The 22,771-nt window shown below is 51.1% G+C and overlaps 2 protein-coding genes across 5 annotated transcripts in view; both read right to left on the bottom strand.

Moving 5' to 3' along the window:
• The window catches only part of HOXB3 (homeobox B3), a 41,420-nt gene extending 18,684 nt beyond the window's left edge, over positions 1-22,736 (bottom strand). Inside the window, exons 1-2 of one of the 4 annotated variants that reach the window (XM_063718157.1) lie at positions 22,620-22,736; positions 6,320-6,497 (exon numbers count right to left, since the gene is read on the bottom strand). The gene's annotated coding sequence lies outside the window, so the exon portion shown is untranslated. Of the gene's footprint in view, positions 1-6,319; positions 6,498-10,362; positions 10,452-14,790; positions 17,417-22,619 lie in introns of those variants that run through there. The other 3 variants (XM_063718158.1, XM_063718154.1, XM_063718155.1) reach the window with 3 other exon arrangements.
• Positions 7,992-11,045, bottom strand: HOXB4 (homeobox B4). Its single transcript, XM_002834250.5, has 2 exons — positions 10,363-11,045; positions 7,992-9,513 (listed from the first exon to the last, which is right to left on the bottom strand). The coding sequence occupies exons 1-2, from the start codon at positions 10,817-10,819 to the stop codon at positions 9,215-9,217; spliced, it is 756 nt and encodes a 251-aa protein (XP_002834296.2). The 5' UTR covers positions 10,820-11,045; the 3' UTR covers positions 7,992-9,214.
• Positions 22,737-22,771: the final 35 nt, after the last annotated feature.

Raw genomic sequence — 22,771 nt, 5'->3', positions numbered from 1 at the left:
GCTTTGCTCTTGACCAGCAGCCTCTCCCCTAGTAGGAAGGAACTGTGACCTCCACATGAAACTATAGGAGAAAGTTAACAGCTCTTCCCCTCCCTCTCCAATCTGCACCCCGTTTGCTCCTTTTTTGGATGGGGACTTAGTTAAAAGAACAAACCCGACATCCTCCAACACTCCCAACTTTCTGGGACCACCTGATTCCCAGAACATTTCTTTTCTAGAAAAACTTCGGAGAACTTCTCCCCACTTTAGCCCCAAACACAGACTCCCTCATTGCTGAGGAAACTTTTCTTTGTTTCAGCAGGTCAAAGGAAGGCTCCTGGGGTGTGAATTCATTTCCTTGTTTTGTTAGCCAGGAGGGTGGGGAGCCAAAGCTTTCAGCTTCTCTCCCTGCCCTTCACCCTCTGCTTGCCTCCATTGTCTCCCCCAATTTGGGTAATTCCTTTTCCACCTTCGACCACCCCGCCAGACACATCGGTCCTATAAATTAAGCTTTAATAATGTAACGGAACCCCTCCCATCCCTTTCCAATTGCACAGAACTTTGATTTGGTCTCCATTGATCACAAAAATATTTGCCTTCAACTCCAGTAATTTCTTTCTCTACTTCCACCTCTCTTACTCTAAGGCTCCTTCTGCCTTCAGAGTTGGGTTTGTTCACCCAGGGCTGGAGTTGGAGAAGCCAAACTCCTGGAGGGGAACCGCTAAAAAATGGAGCTCTGTCTGCTGCTGCAGGAATGTTGGCTCTATCAGGCTCACAAATATAATTTTTATATTAGACCATGGTCATTGACTGGGTTTATATGCCAATGAGGCATTTCTGGTTTACCATACAAATCTCGCTTTAATTGATAATCACAGATGCTGTAATTTAAGACCTCCAGCTATAGAGCTTTCATATTAACTGCTGATATATTACTGTAAATCGTCTGAAATAACCAACTCCTGGGAGCAGAGCAGAGAGGGAGGAAGTGCCTCCGAGAGTGACTCTCTCCCGGCCGGCCGCAGAAACAGCCCAGCTTCCACATCATTTTCTGTGAAAAATGATTTATCGAAGACATGGCCATAAACAACACAACTCGCTCACAAACACACGCAGACGCGCGCGCACACACACGCACACACACACACAATGGCTGGCATGCCGGCCGAGAAGCTGACACCCATATTGCTATAAATCAAGAAAAAGGTTGGAGGACAGAGGGAGAGAGGGAGACGGAGGGAGGGAGGGAGAGAGAGAGAGAGAGAGAGAAAAGAAGAATATTCCTAAAATCTCTATGCAATGCCTCAATGGGTATAAACACACAGAGCACTGTGTGAAGAGAAATGGCAGGAAATGAAGATGGCTATTTGTCACATTTTACGACAATAACATTAATAACAAACAATAAATTTACATGGACATATAAGACGCGGTAGGTAGTGAGAAATCCCTTCTACTTACAATACCCCAGCCCGCGGTGTGGCTCCGGCTGCGGGGCTGTTTTATTGCTGTCTGCCTTTCTTTTTCTCTCTCTCTCTCCCTCTCTCTCCCCCTCTCTCTTTTTTTTTTCTCGGGGTACAGGCTTGTTTTTCAAAGGACAGTTGAATTGCACGTCAGAAACAGGGAGACCGAGCCTGCGATTTTCCTGACGAATACATATCTATTCTGCAACCTCGGCATTAATTATTTAATGAATCACGTGACCGGGAGGGGGAAGGGGGTCTTTCGATTTCAGGCTCAAAGGACCACTATGACCTTCCCCTTCAGGAGGAGAAATTTTCCTGCAAAATAAGTTCCCCCTCAACCCACCAATGGAACAGTAGTGAGGTCTCCGTCTGTCTCCCACACTCACATCCATACCTACTACATCTGCAGCTCCCTAAGCCCCATGGACACACACTTACCCACAGCCCACCTCTCCTGTCTCCCTTCTCTTCCTGCTTCTGCTTAATTCGTGGAGGTGCAGAAATAGTCTGCCGGGGCGTCTAGGGGGTGGGGATGGGGTGGGCTCAGAGCCCTTCTCCAAGCCCCTGGATTTCTCAGCTTCCAGTTCTTCTCTCTGCATCCTTTAGGATTAAGGTTCCCTCCCCAACTCCATTTTCTCCCCAACTCCTGGGGGTATTTACTTGAGTGGGACCCACTCCCTCTCTTCCTAAATAATGGACAAAATTTCTGAAGGAGCCACTTTGAAAATAAACACTTCATAAGTCCATGGTATAAGTGGATAAAGAATGGGACTTCTGGCTTTATTCTCGTTTTGATCTTTTCTGGTACCTTTTGAAGGGGCAAAAAAGGGACAGGGTGAAGAGATTACTCTGGAGCTTCCAGAGTTGAGAATAAGGGCAAGGGGGACTTTTTTCCCTGTTGTGTTGTTACTACTATAGGAAATCAAATGCGACTGACCGTTTGAAAATAGAGTCTAGAGACAAAGACTGGGACTAAGGTTTCTACACAAAAGAATCGGAGTGTCAGCCTCTCTCTACCTATGTCACACCCTGTCTCATTTCCCCCCCCTTCCCAAACCCACCAGTGAAGACAGCTGGAGATTTGAACAGGAGAGGAGGGAAAAGAGAAGAAAAGCTTTGAAGTCAGCCTGGCAGCCCCAAGATCCCTATTTCCCAGGTGTTAGCACCCCGAGCTTCCAATCAACAAACAATGGAGGCTGATCAATGGGAAGAAGATGGGGGATGGCTATGCCTGTTAAAGGGTTAAATACCAGGGACTAAAGAGAGGGTTAAATACCAGGGACTATTCCCTAGGCCTAAAGAGAGACACACACAGACCCCTTCACCTCAAATATAAACAAAATAAAACAAAAACAATCCCCCATCCAAACTTGACCAGTTACATGCAGCTAGAATCAGAGTTCTCGGCCGGGGCATGGGGTGGGGGGTGGGGATGCAAAGGGAAGCAGAAAAGACATTCCTGAAGAAGTCGCAGCCTTATCTGTCCTCAGCAGCTCTCGAGGCAGCCAGGACCACAGCCTCCGGGGCAGGCGGGGAATCTAGGAAGAATGAGCTTCAGGGTAGGGGAGCAGGAGTCTGAGGGGCCTCCCCCGGCTTGTTCAAAGGGGTCTAAACCAAAAGCAACTCAGTGGAGAGAAGGTTGAGGACCCGGTTGTCTTAACAAGCCCCAAAGAAACAGCCACCCCTGTGTTGGCCTCAGAGGTTCCAGCTACAGTGGCAGCTGCACAGCTTCTGCCCCAGCCAAGAGCACTGGAATCTGCTCTGGCCTCATGGGGTGGGGGCGCCGGCCAGGTCTGGATTCTGTAGGGGAGGTGGTCAGCTTTGATTGTCCAGATACAAAACACAGACTGGTATTGAATTCAGCCCGATCCCGATGGGGGCCCTGCTCCCGGCTCCAGCGAGGGCAACTCCCTGAAACGTTCTGGCCACAAATCCATTAAAAATGGTCCTCCAAAGAAAAACACTCTGCTAAAGTCTGAAATGAAAACAGAGAGAGAGCAGAGAGAGGAGAGAGAAATGCTGGATGTGGGAAGACAGCAATCTCTAAAACGGAGAAATAATTTTTAAGGACAAGAAAAAGAACAGCAAAATGACACGAAGGCACGCCGGCAGGTTCTGTTAAAATGACCATACTCTTTTCGGATCCTGGGAATGTCCACGTTCAAATAAACAAGCGCCTGATCGCGAGCGGAGCACTTTCTTGCTGCCGATAAAGCGAACGTTTACACTGTGAGAAAGACGAGATTGATTTATGAATCTGAACGCGCCAGTTTTATGGCTGATCACAAATCCGTCAGCGCTCAACTCACGCTGGGAAACTTCCCAACTCCGTTTTCCAACCAGACCCCCTCCCCAGCTGCCGCTTCCCAGGGAGACCCACTGCCAGCGCTGGGGCCGCCTCCAAGGGCTCTGGCAGAACTGGGCAACCCCCTCTGCCCAGGACAGGCGGGTGGAAGTAGGAGGGAGAATGGGGAGGGCCGAGGGAACTGGGGAGAAAGAGGGAAAGAAGTCAAAAGGTTGGGAGGACTGGAGTGGCACTAGGATTGTCTGGAGTGAAGGAAATTGGAGATCTGGCAGTTCCCCTTAGTGAACCCCAGGCTTCCCTGACTACGGTCTCTCTCCTTTTCCCTTTGGTGGTCCCTAATCCTCACATTGCAGAAAGCAGTTTGTAAAGTCCTCGGCGACTAGGTCTTTGTCACTTGAGCCTATAGAGGGCCCACAACTGGCTATCTGCCCTTACAGGTAATGAATACACATCTCCCTGAGCCCCAAATATTTTTAGTCCAGGAGCAGCCTAGCTCGCTTTGTGCTCATCCTCTTTCCTTCCTGAGGCCTCCAGCCCCTCTACTTATGCCACCCAGGGACAAAGGAGAGAGTATCAACCACTCCAGTTATTTCTTGCCTGAGATAGAGTCCCCAAATTTCAAGAAACAATTTACAAAATGCAAACCAACAACCCACATATCCCAGAAAGGTTCTGTCTCTCCTAGTCTTAACTGAAGGGGAACATTTCATCCTCCCAGCCAGCATCTGTCTGTATGTGTCTCTTTTTCTCTTTCTCTTTGTCTCTGTCTCTCCCTAAGAGGGTGGCTGCTGGTGTGGATTTTTAAGATACAACAAACAGAATACAGTTTTTGGAAAGGCTCTATGTTCAGGGCTCACTGTTTGGCAAATCCTCCACCTATTTCTTAAAAGTTTCTGGAAACTTTGGCTAACCTGGGACAGCAGGCTCTGGAAAGTACTCAGAATAGTCTGCACTGATCATCCTCCCATTTCCCTTGCTCCTCTGGTGCGTGAGGCACTCCAAGGGCTTTTTTCATTATTGAGGAGATTGAGAATTAGGGGAAAGAGGTAAAGGTAATTATAGAAATAGCTTCCTCAACAAAGGAACTTCAGAAAATGGGTTGACAGGGTGTGGATTTGGATGTCAGCCCTCAGAGAGATGACAGCCTCTGAAGCAATGTTCATGGTGGAAGCCCTTTCTCTTCTCGCAGCTCAGGAGTTTATTCCTCTGGCCCTCTGAAGCCTCGTGGATTAGGCCCCTCCAACCTCTCATATCTTCTCCCTTTGTCTTTCTTCCCTCAGTTTCCTCCAAGTGAAACAGTAAAGAGATGAACTGGACCTGTGAGTGGTTGGGGGGAGGATGGCTGGAGCCTGGACTGCTGAAGGTGCTGTGTATAGACAGACAGATTAGCACCCTACTTTCCTCCCCTGACTGGACCCTTGGGCTAAAAATCTTTACGTTTTTTCCCCCAGTGGACCGTAATAGAAAAATAATCCAAAATTTCCAAAATAGCAAAGATGGGTTTGGGGCCTAGAGGGGGATGGAGAAGATGGGACATATGATGGGCCAAGGACCCCTCTCTGCAGAGGTGTGACTCTCCTTCCTGGGCAGGAGGCAACAGCCAACACAATGTCCAGTCTCAGCGAGGTCAAGGGGCTTCCGAGGTCATTTTGTGGTTCTAATACTGAGCTAATCGCCTAGAAAACGTGGCCTCTCCATGAACTCTCTCTCCTGCCAGCCTCCCGCCTCCAAACCCTAAGTGAGGCCTCAGGGAAAAAGGGCCAACACATTCAGGTCGGCTGCAGAGCCCACTGACTCCCTCAGCCTAAGAAACAGGGCTGCAGAGGAGAGAACAGAGACCTCAAATTAGGAGAGCAAAGGGAAACCAAACCAAACCAACATTGCTCCTCCAGGAAGAAGGCTGGGGGGACAGAGCAGAAGAGAAATATTTCTGCATCAGTGCACCTTGTCTGTGAACTGAGCAGTTTCCTGCTCCAGAGAGTAGCATATATTTGTCTAGAATCCCAAGCTAAACACAAGAAGAAAAAAAAAGAACATATCCACTTATACCCACTCCAAAGCTGGAACATTACATCCAAGCACTGGATTTGATTTTTCCAAGAGGCAGCAGTGACAACATCTCACCGGTAAACAGGCATAGGGGACACCAGTACCCAGTGTAGACAGGCAGAGTCACAGGAACACACCGACCACATGTGGACCTCACTAGACGCACCCATGCACACATGCTGGGGCTCGCTGTGCCTGCCTGCATTTTCCAAAACCAGAAAAGCACTTCTGAACTGCCTCACAAAACAACCTTCTTCTCTGGGGTTTTTCATGGGCCCTGACACCTCAGTCCCAACCAGTTCAAACACTCTCCAGGTGTCGAGGCCCCTCTTTCTCTCCCTCTGACCCAAGCATCAGTCATCATAAAAGAGAGCAAACCTGCCGAAGCATCCACCATAAAAACCCAGCCAAGAGAGTTAAAAAAGAAAAAGGAGGAGGCGAGAGAGTGTTTCTTCTTTCACTTGTGAAAAGAGCTCATAAAACGATCAAAACACGCCAGCCCGGGCCCGGGCTTTGTTACCTTTGCGCCTCTCGCCTCCTCTCGCCCGAACTCCGCGGATCCCATTCATGACGAAGGGCTTCTTCCAAACTGAGAGAAAAAAGTTTTCAACTTTATGGTTCCAAATTTTTTCCCCCTTGCAGATCCGGGAGAGACGGCTAACACTTTTTTCCCCCAACAGCCGGTCTGAGGAGATTTGCTGTTGAATAATAACAAAGGAGAGAGGATACGTATTTAAAGAAAAGAAGTGATTAATGGTTTTCTGTATAATTCTCACATTTTTCTTAGCTCTTGTCTACACAGAATGGCTGTGAACTTTAAGCTCCATAGAAATCTCTTTTTTTTTTTTTTTAATTCTATTCATACCTTCCAAAGAGCAGCTTTGATTTGGTTCTTTAGAGACATTCCTTAGGGGGCATGTGCTTTTTAAGAACTATTTTCCCCCTCAACTCGGGGCTGCGGCATCCCCTTGCAGCTAAAACACCACACCGTGATCCGACCTCAATAAAGCTCGCCCCTCTCATCCTCCAGGTCCACGACGATTTTTTTACGAGTCTCCCAGCAGCATTTAAACGGACAGTTCAGCAGCCCTTTCGCGGCTGGGGACGCCGGTTTGTCGGTTCCCCCTGCCCTACCCAGCCTCCAACTACCGGAGCTGCAAGCTGGAGGAATGCAAAATAAATAACAATAAAACGCGCGGGTGGGATTGGTTCTTTTTATTTTCTGAAAGGAGATGGGACTGAAAAAACGACTTTTAATTGCATATGCTCTCCCGAGCCCCGAGATTTTGGAGATGGGGTGGCTGCACCCTGGACGACCAATAGACCAGAGACCCTGAGGCTGGAGCTCCCAGACCTTAGAACTTCTAAGCAGTGCTGCACAAAAGCAATCCGAGCCTGACAGAGCTTCTGAGGGTCACCTGCACCCCTTTCCCCTACCCCCACTCCATTCTAGGGGTGACTGGGACCTCAGAGACAGAAAGCTATTTGGTCCCCAGTCATACTTTCGATACTTTCTATGAGAAAGAAAATGAAAATTAATACTGGAGCAAGGCTTCACGAAAGAGGCCATTTGTCTTCTTGATTATCTATTTGCTTGTCAGAGTTTGAGCTATGGCACTGGCTAGCTCCTTTGTAATATAAAAATACTCTGAAAACCTGCAAACACCCAGAAACATCTGTGCAAAAAATTAGACTCATTAAAGCCTTAAACACCTCAGAGGAAAGCGATACCTTCTTATGCTGCGAGGAAAGAGGCCAGCCTCATGGAATCCTCTCTCGGAACTTTAATAACCAAAGAGCCGTCTGTCTAGAAGGAGACAGCTTAACCGCATTTTATTTGCTTATGACAAATAAATCACGATATGAAAGGCTTTGCCGTACTTAAGCCTCTCGTGTCCTACAATGAAACATTTTCCCCCATTAGGGACTGGAATCAGCCCTCCCAGTCCTTTCAATCCATTTTTGGACTGAAGGGAAAAAATTAAAAGCCCCAAAACAAAACACACCCACCCTAAAAGGAAAACAAACCAGCCACCACAATTTGGAGTCCTCTGAGATAAAAATTCCCATCAGACTCTGAAAAAAAATCTTCAACCACACACAATGTGAGGCTGAACCCAGTAGGGTGCTTAAAATATACACTGGGTGGCATTTGTCCATATCTTTACGCCAATGTTTCAACAAAAACACACTGTGCTGGTCACAAGAAACCAAACATTTATTTCTATTGTCACTCTGTACAGCACACAGATATTCACACATACGAAGGGTTCTAGACTCAAGCAGCCCCAGAGGTAGGAAGGGGCCTGGTTTTGGAATGTCAGAAGAGAAAAGGAGAGAGGACGCACATGACACAAAAAAATAGTAATAATAATATTATCAATAATAATAATAAACGATGAAACATGATAAACTATGGGAGAGGGCTCTGCAACACCCTCCTCCCAGACTGGGAGGGGCACATTTTATTTCCTAGTTTCACATTCATTTTCAGTCTAGGTGACAGGCCTCTGCTGTACAACTCTGGACTGGCAGAGTAGTGCCCAGCTCCCAGAACTCAACTGGCCCCTCACCCTGCCAGGCATGGCTTGGCTTGGCCTTCCAGAGGAAGGCCCTCCCGGGTCTCTGAGTCTCTGTTTTTCCTTGGACTCAATTTCCCTGCTCACTTCTGAGTTGCCAAGGCCACCCCCTTCCCTACTTGCTCCCCTCCTCTGTTGTCCACCCCCCAACCCCACGGTGGAAGTGGGTGAGCAGTCATTCTGGCCCTCCGTGAACGGGCACGGAGGATGAGGGAGAGTGTGTGTGTGTTACCGTGGCCAAAACACTGCACTATCTGGCAGTCAGAGGGTGCTTTCGCTGGGTATCGGGAGTGGGGGACAAAGAAAGGAAATCCAGGCTGTCTTCCAGCAGCGGCAGCAGCAGAGGCGGAGGCGGCCAAGCCGGGCCTCATTTGTTAGCGGGTGTCGAGGTAATGGTCGCCACCGAGGCCCGTCCTCTCCTCGGCAGAGTAAACAAGACAGATGGGTCTGGGCCTGGCGTGATTAAAGATGAAACGTGGATCCATCTTCGCCAAAGCTGAAAACGAGGAGCTGCGGCCTCCTCCTATTTCTCTTTCTGTCTTTTTCTTTCTTCCTTCTTCTTGCTTTTTCTTTTTCTTTTTCTTTTTTTTAAGGAAGAAAGCAAGAGATTTGAATCTTGCTTCTGGGGGGGCCTCCCCGTGGCCCTCTATTGTCATTTCTATAAATAAAGCTTCCCCTCCCCCTCTTCTGCGTTTATTCGTATATAAAGTGTGGGGGAGGGCAGATAGATTTTTCCGGGGCCCAGGCCCCAGGGCCCCCTCCTGTCCCCCCACCCCATCCCCTGCACTCACTGCCCACCCCCACCCCGAAGTTCGTGGCTCCCGCGTGCGGGGGCACTAGAGCACAGGGGGGCCTCCATTGGGCCGGCCAGGGGGCCCTCCGGCTGAGCCTGCCGCCCCACCCGAGCGGATCTTGGTGTTGGGCAACTTGTGGTCTTTTTTCCATTTCATGCGCCGGTTCTGGAACCAGATCTTGATCTGGCGCTCGGAGAGGCAGAGCGCGTGGGCGATCTCCACCCTCCGGCGCCGTGTCAGGTAGCGGTTGTAGTGAAATTCCTTCTCCAGCTCCAAGACCTGCTGGCGCGTGTAGGCGGTCCGAGAGCGCTTGGGCTCCCCGCCGGCGTAATTGGGGTTTACTGGACACACACGGAGAGAGGGAGAAAGAGAAAGTTTTATTGCCCCCGAAACGGAGAGCCCTTTCTTCCAGGGAACACAGTGTTTCCCTCCCTCCCTCTCCCGCCACCTCTTCTTCCTTCTGAGGGAGAGGGGGAAAAACGAAAAGGGAAGAACGCAAGACCCAAGAATGAGAAAGAGACCTCCAAGTTTTGGAGGGTTGTGCTGTGTCCTTGTTGTTTGGGTGTCTGGTGGGGAAGGGGGGCGTGTGAGGACTCCTCCAAGGTTTCAATTGCTCCTCTCTCCCCCTCAGCTTGGGGTCCTCAGAATGGGAGAATGAGGGGGTGGAAGAGGGAGGGGAGGTTTCCCTAAACCTTTCCTCTGTTTAGTTCCCACCCTTGCTGCTCAGATTCCAAGTAATGCCTGCCCCTACTGAAAACTTTTGCCCACTTCTCCAGCCAAGGAGTCAGACTGGAAGAAAGGAAAAAATAAATACTGGGAGTTGACTAAACTCTCTGCTTAAATACGGATTACCTCCTCCTCCTTCTCCTCCTCCACCTCCTACACCCCTCCCCAACTTCCAACTTCACTGAGACTGTATCTCCCTGGCGAAAAAGTCGCTGGTGAGAATGGTGAAGAGGATGGGGAACCCACTTCAAAGGCGCAGGGCCCACCAGGCCATAAAAATTTATGGGGGATGTAATTATGTGGCTCTGAAAACAGGCGACCGTAAATCTCTGGCAATGGCGAGTTTATAGCGGGGACAATTGGCTTCCACATCTCACCCCCCCCACACACACACCCATGCCTCCGAAGTCCCTTTGGTGTAAAGCTCCAGGGGTGGGAGGGGGAAGGGGTGCCCACGCACTCACCCGTGCTCACGTGAACTTTGCGCATCCAGGGGTAGACGACGGGCTCTTTGCACGCGGAGTGGGACGGGCTGGGGTGCAGGGGGTTCTGGGCGCAGGGAGGCGGCGGGGGGCTGCTGCTGACCGCCTCGCAGCGCTGGCCAGGCTCCGGGAGGAGGGCCCCGGCGGGTGGCGGCGCAGGAGCCCGAGGGGACAGCCCGGGCGGTGGCGGGGGCGGCGGGGGTGGTGGCGGAGGCGGCGGGGGCCCAGGGTCCCGGCAGGCCGCATAGCGCTGCACGGTGCACGCCGCGCGCCGCCCGAAGCCCGCCTCCGGCTGGAAGCTGCTCTCTCGCCTCTGGCCGCCGGCGTAGTACGCGGGCGAGTGGTCGCTGGGTAGGTAATCGCTCTGTGAATATTCCTCGCATGGAGGGAACTTGGGGTCGACATAGTTTGAGTTGATCAAAAAAGAACTCATAGCCATTAATTTCTGGGAATTGCCCACAAAATATACTAAAATTTATTCCGACCCCTGACTCGTTTTCCTGTTTCCGAAAGCCCTCCTACTTACTGTCAAGTGAACAAAGTTAGGCACCCACGTGATCCTCCGAGCCAATGGCCGCCCCGCCTGCGATTCCCGGATAAGGAAATCTGCTCACCCGGACCCCACTCCAGCCAAAGAGGTTTATTTCCCCTTCTTCTCTTTCCCCTCCCCACCCACCCACCCAACACCAGGATTTACATAGGGCCCCTGCGGGGCGACCCCCTCCTTGCCTCGCTCTCTCCGGGATCAGAGAGAGAGCGAGAGAGAGAGCGAGCGCGCAGGTTGCTACTGGAGGGCCTGTTGGGGCGCTAGGCAGAGCGCAAACCCTAGATCCCTTAAGAAGTTGGGGCTCCCGGTGTAGCCCTCCTGTTCTGCCTCACCTCTGCCCAGCATTCTGTACCTTCCATAGGCGCCAGTCTCCTCCCCTCGGCGGGAGGGAGCCCTAGCACCCTGCGTCTGTATGGGGAGTTAGGTTACTGGCGGGCTGGGGGCTCCGTCTCGAAAGGGGAACCCATACGGGGGCCAGAGCACAGAGCCTGGGGCTTTTCTCTGCAGCCGGATGGGGAGGGGTAGGGATGAGAGAGGAGGCGTCCAGAGCTAGAGGGCGGGTGCGCAGAGGGACTTGTCAGAGATGAATGGAACCGCGGGCGGATCGATAGGAAATTCATGCACTAATTCGGGGAGACTTCGCCTTCCAAATCGCATTTAGCTGCACGGTTAGCTAGACTGTCCGTCAGTCCGTCTGTCCCCCTTCTCCTATCCACTCCTCCCTTTAACCCACACGGCCCAAGCCCGGAGAAACGACTTGGTTTCCCACACTAAAGACAGAGCGCTGGGGTAAAAAATCTGCAACTTTTGAGAGCAAAATTGATTAGCAATTTGCTAATTCCATAACCACCCGAGCAATACTAACCATGGGTCCGAGACGTTCTAATTGTCGCCGCCTCCGCGGCGAATAGAAATCTCACATCCCTGTGATACTGGGGATACAGCCATAGAGGTGACCCCCACACACAATAACACCCCTTGGTAATCGAGTATTTCCAGGTCATCTTGTTCTGAACTGAAACGGAAAGGCGGCCTCAGCATCCGTTTGTTAAACAAATTTCCTTTGCCTTCTTCGCACACTGAAGACAAGTCATTTTTTTCGCAATTTCCAATAAAGCCTCCCTGAGCCCAGAATAGAAAATGGGTGCGTTTGGGACGAGAAGATAAATTTAAAACTTCAACAACAATAATATTAACCTCTTAAAGAGAGGTGAAAAGGGACCAAGGCTCCCGGGGCAGGCGTGGGGAGAGTTCAGGTAGATGATTTCTCCATTTCTAACCAGTTGAAGGAGGAAAAGAAAGAGGAATAAAGAGGAAGGAGTCTTCGTGTGGCCAGTCACCAGATTGTCCTCATTCAGAAAAATAATACATATATACATATTTTTTTTTTCTGCTGGAAAAATACGAGCGGAGTGTTTATGTCAACTACATATTCCCCTAGATACGAATTTGTGACCACAAAATTCCTTACACAAATTCGGATCTACAGGGTATATACAGAAGACAGACAGATCTTCTTGGCCCAGAAATTTTCCAGTTCTCCTACTTTCCGCGCCTTCTTCGTTTGGGGTGTGGTTTGAGTGCTTTGGTTTTATTTCGTTTTGTTCTAGTTTTGAGCTCTGGGAACAGAAAAAGGCACTGCGAGTCCGTTCTTGGGATTACAAGGTTTTCAATTCTCCTCTTCTATTAGAATTTCAAGTAGCCAGTTCGCAAAGGGACGGGAACCTTGCCTCCGCCGCCGCCGCGCAACTCTCGGCGGCGCATGAATTATGAGATGTAAACATTAGCTAAGCACAAAAGGAGGAAGGGTCATTCTGAGGCTGCCGCGAAGTCAGATTCAGGCCTTTCTGGGTGCCTTCGCGCCCCTCCCCTTCCCCCAGGACTTTTTTTTTTTTTTTTTTTTTTTAGAAAAAACAAAACCCCAATCGGCTCCTCCGTGCCCCTCCAAGCCTTTAGTTTGTGATCAAACGAATATCTAGATATTTTCCAAAGCGCCTCTCAGCGAAGGGAGGAGGAAGAGGCGGCTGGGTGTGAAGGTGGTGTAATAAAAGTCCTTTTGGAAAAATTCAGTGGTAAAAAGAGAGAGAAACAGCTGTAAAGAAAAATGCTGGGAGACCAAGCAGATGGGGCCCCGGATATTTAATGACGGGCAATTCCGTTTACAACCTGAGAAAAGATCAAAGGCGTTTCATTTCCGAATGAAGGGCAATGAGGAACCATGAAAGATGCAGCCAGATGATATACGGCCCCTCCCAGCCTCTCACACATCCTGGGAGCCAGGAGAGGGGGTCTATCCCGGGCAGGTGTGGGGAGGAACCCCATTTCCCCACCTTCCTAGCCCCAGGCGAGTCCTTTCCTTCTAAACACATACGAACTCGCCTAGCCACCTGCTTGGGTTGCTGGTGGTAGGGCCAAAATGGGCATCTGGGGTTTCCGAATCAACTTTCTGAGGCTCCCAGAAGCCGTGAATTTACTAAGCTGAGGGTCTGGGGATTGGGCTGGAGGGAACTGAGACTGTGAAAGCTGTGACAGAGTAAGGGAAAATGTGCATAGAAAAAGCCTCCACCCCACCCAGACTCCCTGTTCAACTCCCTAGGTCTGAGAAATACTTGCATCTTTAGTGAGGAAGTCAAAATAATATCAATTTCATTAACAAATACAGGAACAACACAAAAACAACCCTCTAACTGCAACACTCCAGAGATTTCTGCCTATGCCCAGTCCTGGGACCTTGCAGGTGGGCAGGAGGAGAGTTCCCACCTGCCCACAACTAGGTCCAGAGACCCTCTGATTTTCTTTTAATCTTAAATCTAGGAATTGCCAATATTGGCCTCTGGGCCTGATTTCTAACATCAACATTCTCCCAGACAGGCTGAACTCGCACATATTTGGGAGAAAAAAGCAAACTATTACACTATGGTTGTCTTTGCCAAGAGAGGGTCTAATAGGTAATCTCAGACCCCCATCTGGGCACTCAGGGAGACTAGAGTCTGGCCCAGGGCCCACAGACAAAATGCGATGCTAGGATCCCCACCAGCTCCCTAGCGTCAACCAGGGACCTTTCCAAATCTTGTCAAAGGCCACTTAGGGTCTCCAGGACCCACTCCAACTGTCCAGGCCCCTCCCCCACCCCATACCTCCTGTCCTTCTCAACTCGCCAGCTCTCGGAAACCCGTCCAACCCGTCGGCATTTCGGAAGTTTGGGAGGGCCGCTGGGCCGGCGGCTGGGCCTCTCTGCTGCTCTACACTTCACAAGGGATGCGGCCCAGGTGCCCCAGCACCCCAAGAGAGAGGAATAGGAGGCAGAGCCACCGCGGGTTTGGGTATCCTTGATCCTGACGCCCAAGAGCAGAGATTTTTCTCCTCCGCGCCCTGGAAGCCGCCACCTGCTAATCCCACCAAGGCGCCGCACCCCCCTCACCCCTCCAGCCGCCCGAGATGGAGAACAGGGTTTATGGGCGACTCCCAGGACGGGTTTCACCAGAGCAGGAGGCTGCCTCTCCCCTTCACTGCCCAGAAGGATATGAACAGCAACACGCATAATAGTAAAATAAGAGCAGGGGCTGCGCGCGATCTGAGCCACCACCCCTGCGCTCCCGGGTCTTTCCGCGGCTTCCCGGCCGCCTTCTCCGGGCAGCCACAGGTTGCTAGCGTGACCTCGCGCCTCCCAGCCACCCTCCGCCGTCCGGGCGTGCCCAGCCCGCGAGGAATCATCACCTTTTGTTGGCGGGGAGAAGGGACTCAGCGAGGGAGCGAAACCGAAGGCCCAAGCGGAGGCGAGTCCCCAGCCGGCCTGCGCACCGGCGGCGGCGGCGGCGCGGAGGAGAGAAAGGCCCAGAGGGGGCGCGGGCGAGGGTACTCACCGGGAGGCTCCCCAGCCCCGCCGGCCGCCGAGCCGCCCGCGGACGCGCTGGGCAACAGCTGAGCTCGCTCCTGTCCACTATTGTGTGTCCGGAAAACCGGACCGCGGCGGCGGGCAGAGCCACGGGCTCCCTCAGAAGCCGGAACATGACTTTTTTTTTGGTGTGTTTTTGTTTTGGAAGCGCAAGTTTTCGTATTAATCTCATACTTTGTCAGTCTTTGTTAAACAGCTAGGCGCGTCACGAGGCTCTCAAACATTTTAATAATTTTTAGACGCCGTGACCTGCGGTTCACCCCTCTCCCGGCCTCCCCCACGAGCAGGCAGTTACTATAATACGCTCGCGCAGTTCGCTGGGTCATATTGAATTTTGCGTAGGTCATTACTTGGGAAAAAAAAAATGACAGAGCAGAAATTTGATTCAGCTCATCCTCTCCAGCTCGACTTTTCGCCAGAGCCTTCTCTTCTCTTCACCCAATCCCCACCCGAAAAAAGTCCCATTCGGATAGGAGTCAGTCGGCCACGCCCCTGTTTTGATTTTCCATCAGTCCCATATTTTGTCAGCTCTGGTTCCAGAGAGAGTGTGAGGTTTCATGTGGGATCCTTTTGAGGCCTGAGAATGAGGCTGGCACAGGGAAAACTGAAAACATGGCTTTGGGCACCTGGGCCCCAGAGAGCAGGCCTGAGCAAGAGGCCCCTTCCCTGAACTTTATCCCTAAATGCCTGTATGGCCAGGGCCCGGATCCCCACCCCACTGCACACTCCATCTGCTTTATTTGCTCCCCCAAGTGTCAGAGATACCCTCATTTCTACAAAAGCTTTGGAAGCTCCAGGGCCTAGAAATGACCACTCCACCTCTTGGGGCCAAGATTTTGGTCCACACAACCCAGCAGGTTTGGGGAAGATAGAACCCTGAGAGAGGTGCTGGGCTGGGCTGGTCAAAGCCGGGGACATAACTTTCAGAGCTTTAACTGTCCTTTAAATACAAAACAATAGCTTCCCCCTCCCCTCGAAGAATCGTTCTCATCAATACACTAACACTTTTGCCTACCCCCATCACCCACACAAGGAGGTTCAGGAGCAGATCAAGAAGGCATTTAAAATAGTGAGATTTTCTTGGGTTTGTCTCTCCAGGATTAGAATCTGGTGGATTGCCTACAACACACTTCTCCCTTTCTCCAGCTTCCTAGGGTCCTGCGGAGGTGGGTCAGGTGACTCCCCTTCCTCCCAATTCAAGTCTACAGACTGAGACAGGACTCCAGCCTAGTTGGTAGGGTGGTATCCTCCTAGTACGGAGAGGTCAAGAAAGAACTCCCCAAGGCACCCAGCTTGGTCCAGGATGGCAGAGGCCACTTCTTCCCCATCCTGGTCCCTCTAGCCCCGGGACCTTGGGCTGCTCCAGTCTATACCTAAATTTGCTAACGTTCTGTCCTGGAACAGAAGGAGATGGCTTCTTCAGTTCAGGCTTTGACATCTGTCTCTTCAGGAGTCCAGGAATTCCTTCCTGGCCTGACACTGCAGAGAAACTCGCCTAAGGACTAAGCAGAAATAGGGACCTTCACCCAACTGGTTTAGTCAAAACCCTGGGTTAAATCTATTTGAAATTTGATATTAAACCTTTGTCTCTTCTGGCCACGTTTCAAAAGCCATCTTTACAGAAACTCTCAGGTTATCTCCATCCTGGAAGGAAAAATGCCCACAGTGTACCTCCTATAGTAAATGCTTGGAAGAGAAGATAATGACATCTCATAATACAACAGTCATTTAAAGACCCAAAATAGGCATATGCTCCAGTGTTATAATTACTGAGTCTCTCTAGGCATTTACTCACGAGCTAAGCTTAATGTATGGATTCAAAGTTCATTTCAGGTCGCCTGTTTCAACTCCCTTTAAAAAGATCTCCATGAGGCCATTTGGTATTTTTCCTTTGCATTTCTCCTCCCTCATCCAAATAGGAAGAGAAGGAGTCAAGATGAATACACAAATGGAGGCTTGGGAGAGAGTGAGAGAATTAACAAGCTAATCTTTCAATAGTCAAGTTCTTAAACTGGAGCAATTTGGAGAGAGGAGAGTTTGGAAAGGCTCCAGTGTTGGCCCATGCTCATGGACCCCACCTTCCTGACACAGCCTGGGGGTTAAGGGTTCTTGAAAACAGGCCTGCCTCTCCCAGGGGTGGAGGATTGAAACAGCCAGTAGTTTGACCCCTTTAGGGCAAGCAGGGTGAGCTGATGTTGGTGAAAATCAAACCTTCACATTGAAAGTATTCTTTGGCCCTGCCAGAAGTCCTACAAAGACGTGGGGGTAATTTAATTGAATTTCTAAAATGTGTGTGGCTAGGATGGTTTTAATTAAATTTAATATGGTGACTCAAAGATTATTTTTGGAAGAGAAAACTGCTCAGAGGGTTCACCACACCCTAAGCGCTGTCTTTTCTACAACTCACCACCACCACCAGTCTGGCCCTTTTTGGAGAAGGGATTTTTCCTTCCTCAGTTTCCCTTCCCCAGATATCTGCCTCTTCCCTGCCCATTTCTGCTCCCCCACTTCTGCAACCCACAAGTCTTCCTTACCTCCAGCATCCCTGGCTCCCTCGTCCGTCTTCACACACATACAGCCCCCTCCCCCACCGCTCCACCCCGCCCCCGCCTCTAGTCTCCTCTGACGCTCCCACTCACGCATGGTGTAAACTTTTGACCCTCCAACTTTGCGACCCCTCCGGCAATAACACTGGCCTCACCACCCAGGGTCTCATTCTGCTACGCCGGCCGCAGAAACCCCAGGGCAAAACGCTTTCCTTACCCCTCCCCACTTCGCCAATGTCTCCACTCCCCCAGAGCCTTAGACCTGGGCAAGAGGAGTCTTTTGACTATTAAATAACTCCTTGGAAAAAGACGCGGAACCCACTTCCCGCATTTTCAACGGTCTCTTCTATTGGGATGCCTGGAAGGGCTTTTGACCACCCACCCTTCTTCATTTTTGACCCTCGAGTGGGGCCGAGGTTGCTGGACGAGGAGACCTATGGCGAACAGTAGAATGGGCTGACCTGGAGAAGGGCATTTCTGGGGTGAAGGGTGGAGAGAGCTTGGAGCAGGGGCTCCTCGGGAGCAGAGGGGGCCACTGTGCTCACAGGGCTAGAGGGAGAGTTCAGTGTCCCAACGATGCGGGGGGGGCCCGCGGCCACCTTGCGCGGCCGCTCGCTGGCGCCTCAGAGGCCCCAGCCTGGCTGTGAACTTGGTCTAAGGCGGACTCTACTGGCAGCTCCGGGTTGTTACAGCCTCTGCCTCTATCTAGTCCAGAGCAGCGGCGGTGCGGACAACCCGCGCGCTTTCGGTTTCCCTTCTGCCCAAATATCGCCTCCCAGACCCCCACCTCTCACTGGGAAGGATTTCCTTTCTCCTTCCTTGGGATCCCTTGGGATTCAGAAAACAGAAAAGAAAACGAATTAGAACGATGCATGCACCTAAGGACAAGCCTGCAGAAGCCCCGAAATAGGGTATCCTCTATCATGCCTCCAAATCCCTCAAGAGGCGACGCCCCACACAGGCTGGCACTTTCCCTCCACCTCTCCTCTAGGTGTGTCTTTCCGTGCTGACTCCCCATCTTTGCAACTGGCCTGGGTCATCTTTTGGTGAGGCAAAATGGTCTGGGGCCTGCGAGGTATCTTTCCTCCCTAGATGCATTCAGCCCTACCCCACAGGGCTCCGAGGTCAGGGATCCAGGGATCGCTGCGACCAAAACCAGCCGCTGTGCTCCGAAGCCGCAAGGCTCAGCCCGGATGCACTCGGGGAGAGGCAGTCCAGAGGGCGGCCTCGCAGCCTGGGAACCGTTTCCGGGGAGGAGAAGCTAGAGGATACTGCAGAGAGCGCATTTTTCTCTCCAAGAGGAACTTTAGGGGGAGAAGAGACAAGAGAGGAGACGCCTAAATCACTGAGAAAAGGAAAAAGAAGAGAGGGAAGAGAAACGTTAAAACTTGGGGACAAGGTGCTTTTTGGGATCCGACAGGTTCCCGAATTGCCCGAAGTCCAATACTCTCCAGGCTCCCAAATTTCCCCTCTTCCTCTTGGAGCCTGCAATCGGTAAATTTGCCAAAAGAAAGAATGAAAGATCCGCCTAAATCTGCCGGTGCCCCCACCCCCGGTCTACAGCGGCGGAGGTGGCTGCGGCGGTGTGGCCGGCGGCGCGCGTAATGTATGCTGCAGCGGCTCGGAGCCCCACGTAGGCCGGCGCTGCTGCCCCCGTCTGCTGACCTCTGCGTGATCCCGGACTCTATGAATTATTGATGAGATATGAGCGTTGATTTCCCCTTTCAGGATGCAAACTCCATTATATTGTTAAAATGGCGATTTAATCGTTGAGAATAGCTTTGGTGTGGGTTTTTTCCCCCAACTCATTTGCGCCTCCTTCCTTTTCATTTAACTCTCTTAATTAAATCCTTTAACAGATTTTAATCACTTTTTGGAGGGAGGGGTAGGAGAAAGGAGAAGGCCATAAGACCATAACTACCAACAACAACGGGACGCTAAAGCAAAATAAAACAAACCAATTCGAAAACCGTCATAAGCCTCTACCTTTGAGAAGTTGAAAGGAAGGTGGAGAGGGGGAGGTTAACCCCTCTGGAAAGGATGCTCGCTAACCTCTGCGGGAGACAGAGCATTAGAGGGCTGGGGAAACCCACTAGAGACAAGGAAGAGTGGGGTGGGACCTGCAGGAACGACCTGAGGGATATTTAATCCCCCCCCCAACCATCACCACCATGAGACTTGTGTGTGGAGTTGACTGTAGAGACTAAGTCATTCTTGCCCTTGCTGAGAACTCCAGGGGCTTCAAGCCTGGGGAGGGCCACAGGATTCATGTGCAGAGGGCCCTCCAATCTCAACCTCAGAGTCCCTTAGGGAGAAATATCCATTCTGCTTAAGGGGCCCCCGTTTTTCCCTTCCCCTCCCCATACAGCTCGGTTTCCAGGCGGTGTTAATTAATATGGATGTGTAACAGCGCTGCAGCAATCGATAAATCTCACTGTGGGCAGATCTCAGCCTCAAAATCCGATTACTCTGAAAAACTCCAAAAATGGGGAGGGTTACCAGTATCCCCTCCCTTAAAAGAGGGGAGCTCATTCTTGCTAGCCCTGTCTTCCAAGATTGACCAGGTTGGTCCCCCAAGCTGAGAAGTCCATGCTGGGGAGACTAGTCCCGGGAAGGGACTGAGTTTGGGGGATTGTGCCGAGCTTCTGTCTTCTCCATTGCTCAGAATCCTTGGCCTGCAAATCCCAGGGATAAAGGAACCAGGCAAGGAAAGGAGCTTCCTCTTAGATGTTCCCATTCTGCTCACCAGCCCTCAGAGAATAACTTCTCACAGCCAGGGAAGGGTTAAGTGTCCCTGCCACAGTTATGGAGAGGAAGCCGATGAAATATGGGCACTTGGAACTCCAGGCCCAGCTGGCTTTCCTGTTTACACTTCTTTATACTTCCTCCCACCCATTGGCCTCAGAGAAACAAAACAAAACAAATAACCAAATAAAACAAAACAAAAAAAATCAAAATTGAATTGTCCACCCAGTGGTGGCCAGGCTGGCCTCAGAGGGAAAAGAGAAACTGCAGCCTTAATCTCCAGCTGTCACCTCCTGGGGCCTGCCCCAGGTTGAAGATTTGGCCAGAGGGTACCGGCTTGGCTTGTAGCTCAAGAGGTTGAAACCTGGACTGGCAGGGAGAGAAAGCAGGTGCGAGAGGAGGGAGAGCACAGCCCTGGAGAGAGTAGAGCAGCTCTCTTAGAGGGAGACAGCCTGGGAGGGCAGGAGGAGAGGACAGAGGTCTGGGGCAGAGAAGAGAGTTCTTGGCACCAGAAATCTCTTCACACTTCTCATTGCCTCCCCCAACTTGTCCTGACTGGGGTTCAGACAGGACTGGGGTTCAGCTCAGGGAGCCTGAAGTGGAGAAGAGGAAAGCCCAGGCTAGGGCATCTTCTCCAGGACCTGCTTAGAGCTGGAGGAGACCCTTCAAGAGTTTGGTCACTGAGGTGGAAGTGGGCACCCCAAGTTGCTCTTTGCCATCCTGGAAAATCCGACCAGATATGCCTAGTAGATGTTAGAGCCTACAGAACTGACATGAGAGGGGGTGAAGAAATAATTTTTCAGGAGCAGGCCTTGCTATCTGGGGTTCTAGCTTCCGGGAGGGCTTTCAGAAAGGGAAGTATATTAGAGTGAGGCCAGGGGCACAATAGGAATGGGGTTCCCCTGGAGACCCAGGTCAGACTTGCCCTTGCAGAGCTCTTTGTCTGCATGTCTGTCAACTCCGTTGCCTTGTAGAGTGGAAGACTGGAAGCTGTGCCTCCATCACTTCTTTATATTTTCAATGGTGCTGGGGATCCTTTGGGAGATGACCTGTGTCTCCTTTCTAAGGGATACAAATGCCCTCATCATTCTTGGGATGATATGTCTTCAAACCAGGGTGACTCTGCTCTTAAAGCCTGTTAAGGATCTCCTGTAAGTCAGGCTTGGGCAGTGGATAGAGAGCTCAGGGAAAAGAAAGTGGCTTCAGGAGAAAGAGGACAGGGGGAGAACGCCAATGTCCCTTAATGAGAAAAAGGGAGTCTTATGACCCCATCCTTGTCCCAAAGATTAGAAGCCCCTCGAGGTGCCACATATCCAATCCCAGAAACTACCTATGGCAGTTGGTGAGCTGAATCAAGGGATGGCAGGCTGGTGAAAGTAGGAGTGACAGGGTAGTTAGCCCCATGGGTGTTAAATTGGAGGGAGGTCAATTTGGTGGAGAAGAAGCCTCTGGCTTTTAGAAGGGTGACTTTTCCCTAGAAAATAACAGAAGCCCTGGGGATCAAATCCTGAAGTCTGTCTGGTTTATGGTTCTACAAATCAAAGGGGACTTTGAGGGTGTGCCTGGAAAAGAAGAGGGAAAAAGAGAGGAAAAAAGAGCACCTTTCCTATTTTCTCTTCCAGCTCCTGAATCTATTTCCTTCCGACAGTTGAGGGATTTGTATTCCTGAGCTGATTTTATTTGTGGAGGGCTTGCCAGAGTGCTACTTAAACACCTAACACCTCTAGGCAAGAGAAGAAGCTCTTCCCTTCCGCCACTCCTAGTTCAGGAATTAGGTTTTGAATTGGGGGGATTGCCCTCTCTGTCTGCTCCCTAGTCTGACTTCAGGATCCTACTTCGAGCCAAGGAGAAAGATTAGCTTGAGACCAACAGGCTGAAGGTGGAGGCAGAAGCAGCACCGTGCTCCCCATCCCGGAGAAGCCTGATGAAGCCAAAGATAACCAGAGGGACCCCTTTTTATGGGCTTCAAAGATCGGAAACCCAGAGATCACCCCAGGGCAAGGCAGCCCACAGCAGCCGCCTACCCGGTGGGTGCTTTTTCTCAGCTCATATGTATCCAGATAAAAGTGCCCAGCGGTGCACCCCCACACACCTCTGACAAATGAATGTCATAAAGTTTCTTTCCTGAGGGTGGGGGGATATTTGTCTGAAGATATCCAGCAGTGAAGTGGCCCCCAACAATGGCCCCTTCTTTCAGCAATACACACCCCTCCTTCCTGGTCCCTAAATTTCCACTGGCACTGAGGGAGCATGGATCCCCCACACAAACCCTTTTCCTCACAAAGTCAGACACTCCTGCTGGTAAAAATCAGGCACCCCCGACTGATGAGGCCTTATGAAACTGAGAGCACTCATTTCAGGCTCCCAGTCCCTTAGAACTGGGTGCATAAAACAGGCTAAGTTTCCCCTACATCACCCCACAGCCCCAGGTGGAAATAAGTTTTCTTCCCCCAGTCCCAAGCCCCAGAATTGCAAGGGGTAAAAGCGAAAGCTGAAAGTGACTTACTGCGGGAATGCTGGCCTGGGCCGCCGCTGCCTTCTGGGCTGGTCCGGCTGCTCCAGGCTGGGAGAGTGCTCACCTACCTCTGCCCCCTTCCCCACCACAGCGAGCAGTTAAAGTGTCACTTAACATTCTGGAGAATGTGAAATATACTGCGC

The sequence above is a fragment of the Pongo abelii genome, chromosome 19 (genome assembly GCF_028885655.2).
Source record: "Pongo abelii isolate AG06213 chromosome 19, NHGRI_mPonAbe1-v2.0_pri, whole genome shotgun sequence".
In the NCBI taxonomy this organism is placed as follows: domain Eukaryota; kingdom Metazoa; phylum Chordata; class Mammalia; order Primates; family Hominidae; genus Pongo; species Pongo abelii.
Note: the sequence above shows the minus strand (reverse complement) of the source record. Positions and strands in the feature narration are given on the sequence as shown.

Coding starts and splice junctions, on each gene's coding strand:
- HOXB4 (XM_002834250.5), bottom strand. CDS start 10,819: ATGGCTATGAGTTCTTTTTTGATCAACTCAAACTATGTCGACCCCAAG. Junction 9,514..10,362: donor CAAAGTTCACGTGAGCACGG/GTGAGTGCGTGG, acceptor GTGTGTGTCCAG/TAAACCCCAATTACGCCGGC.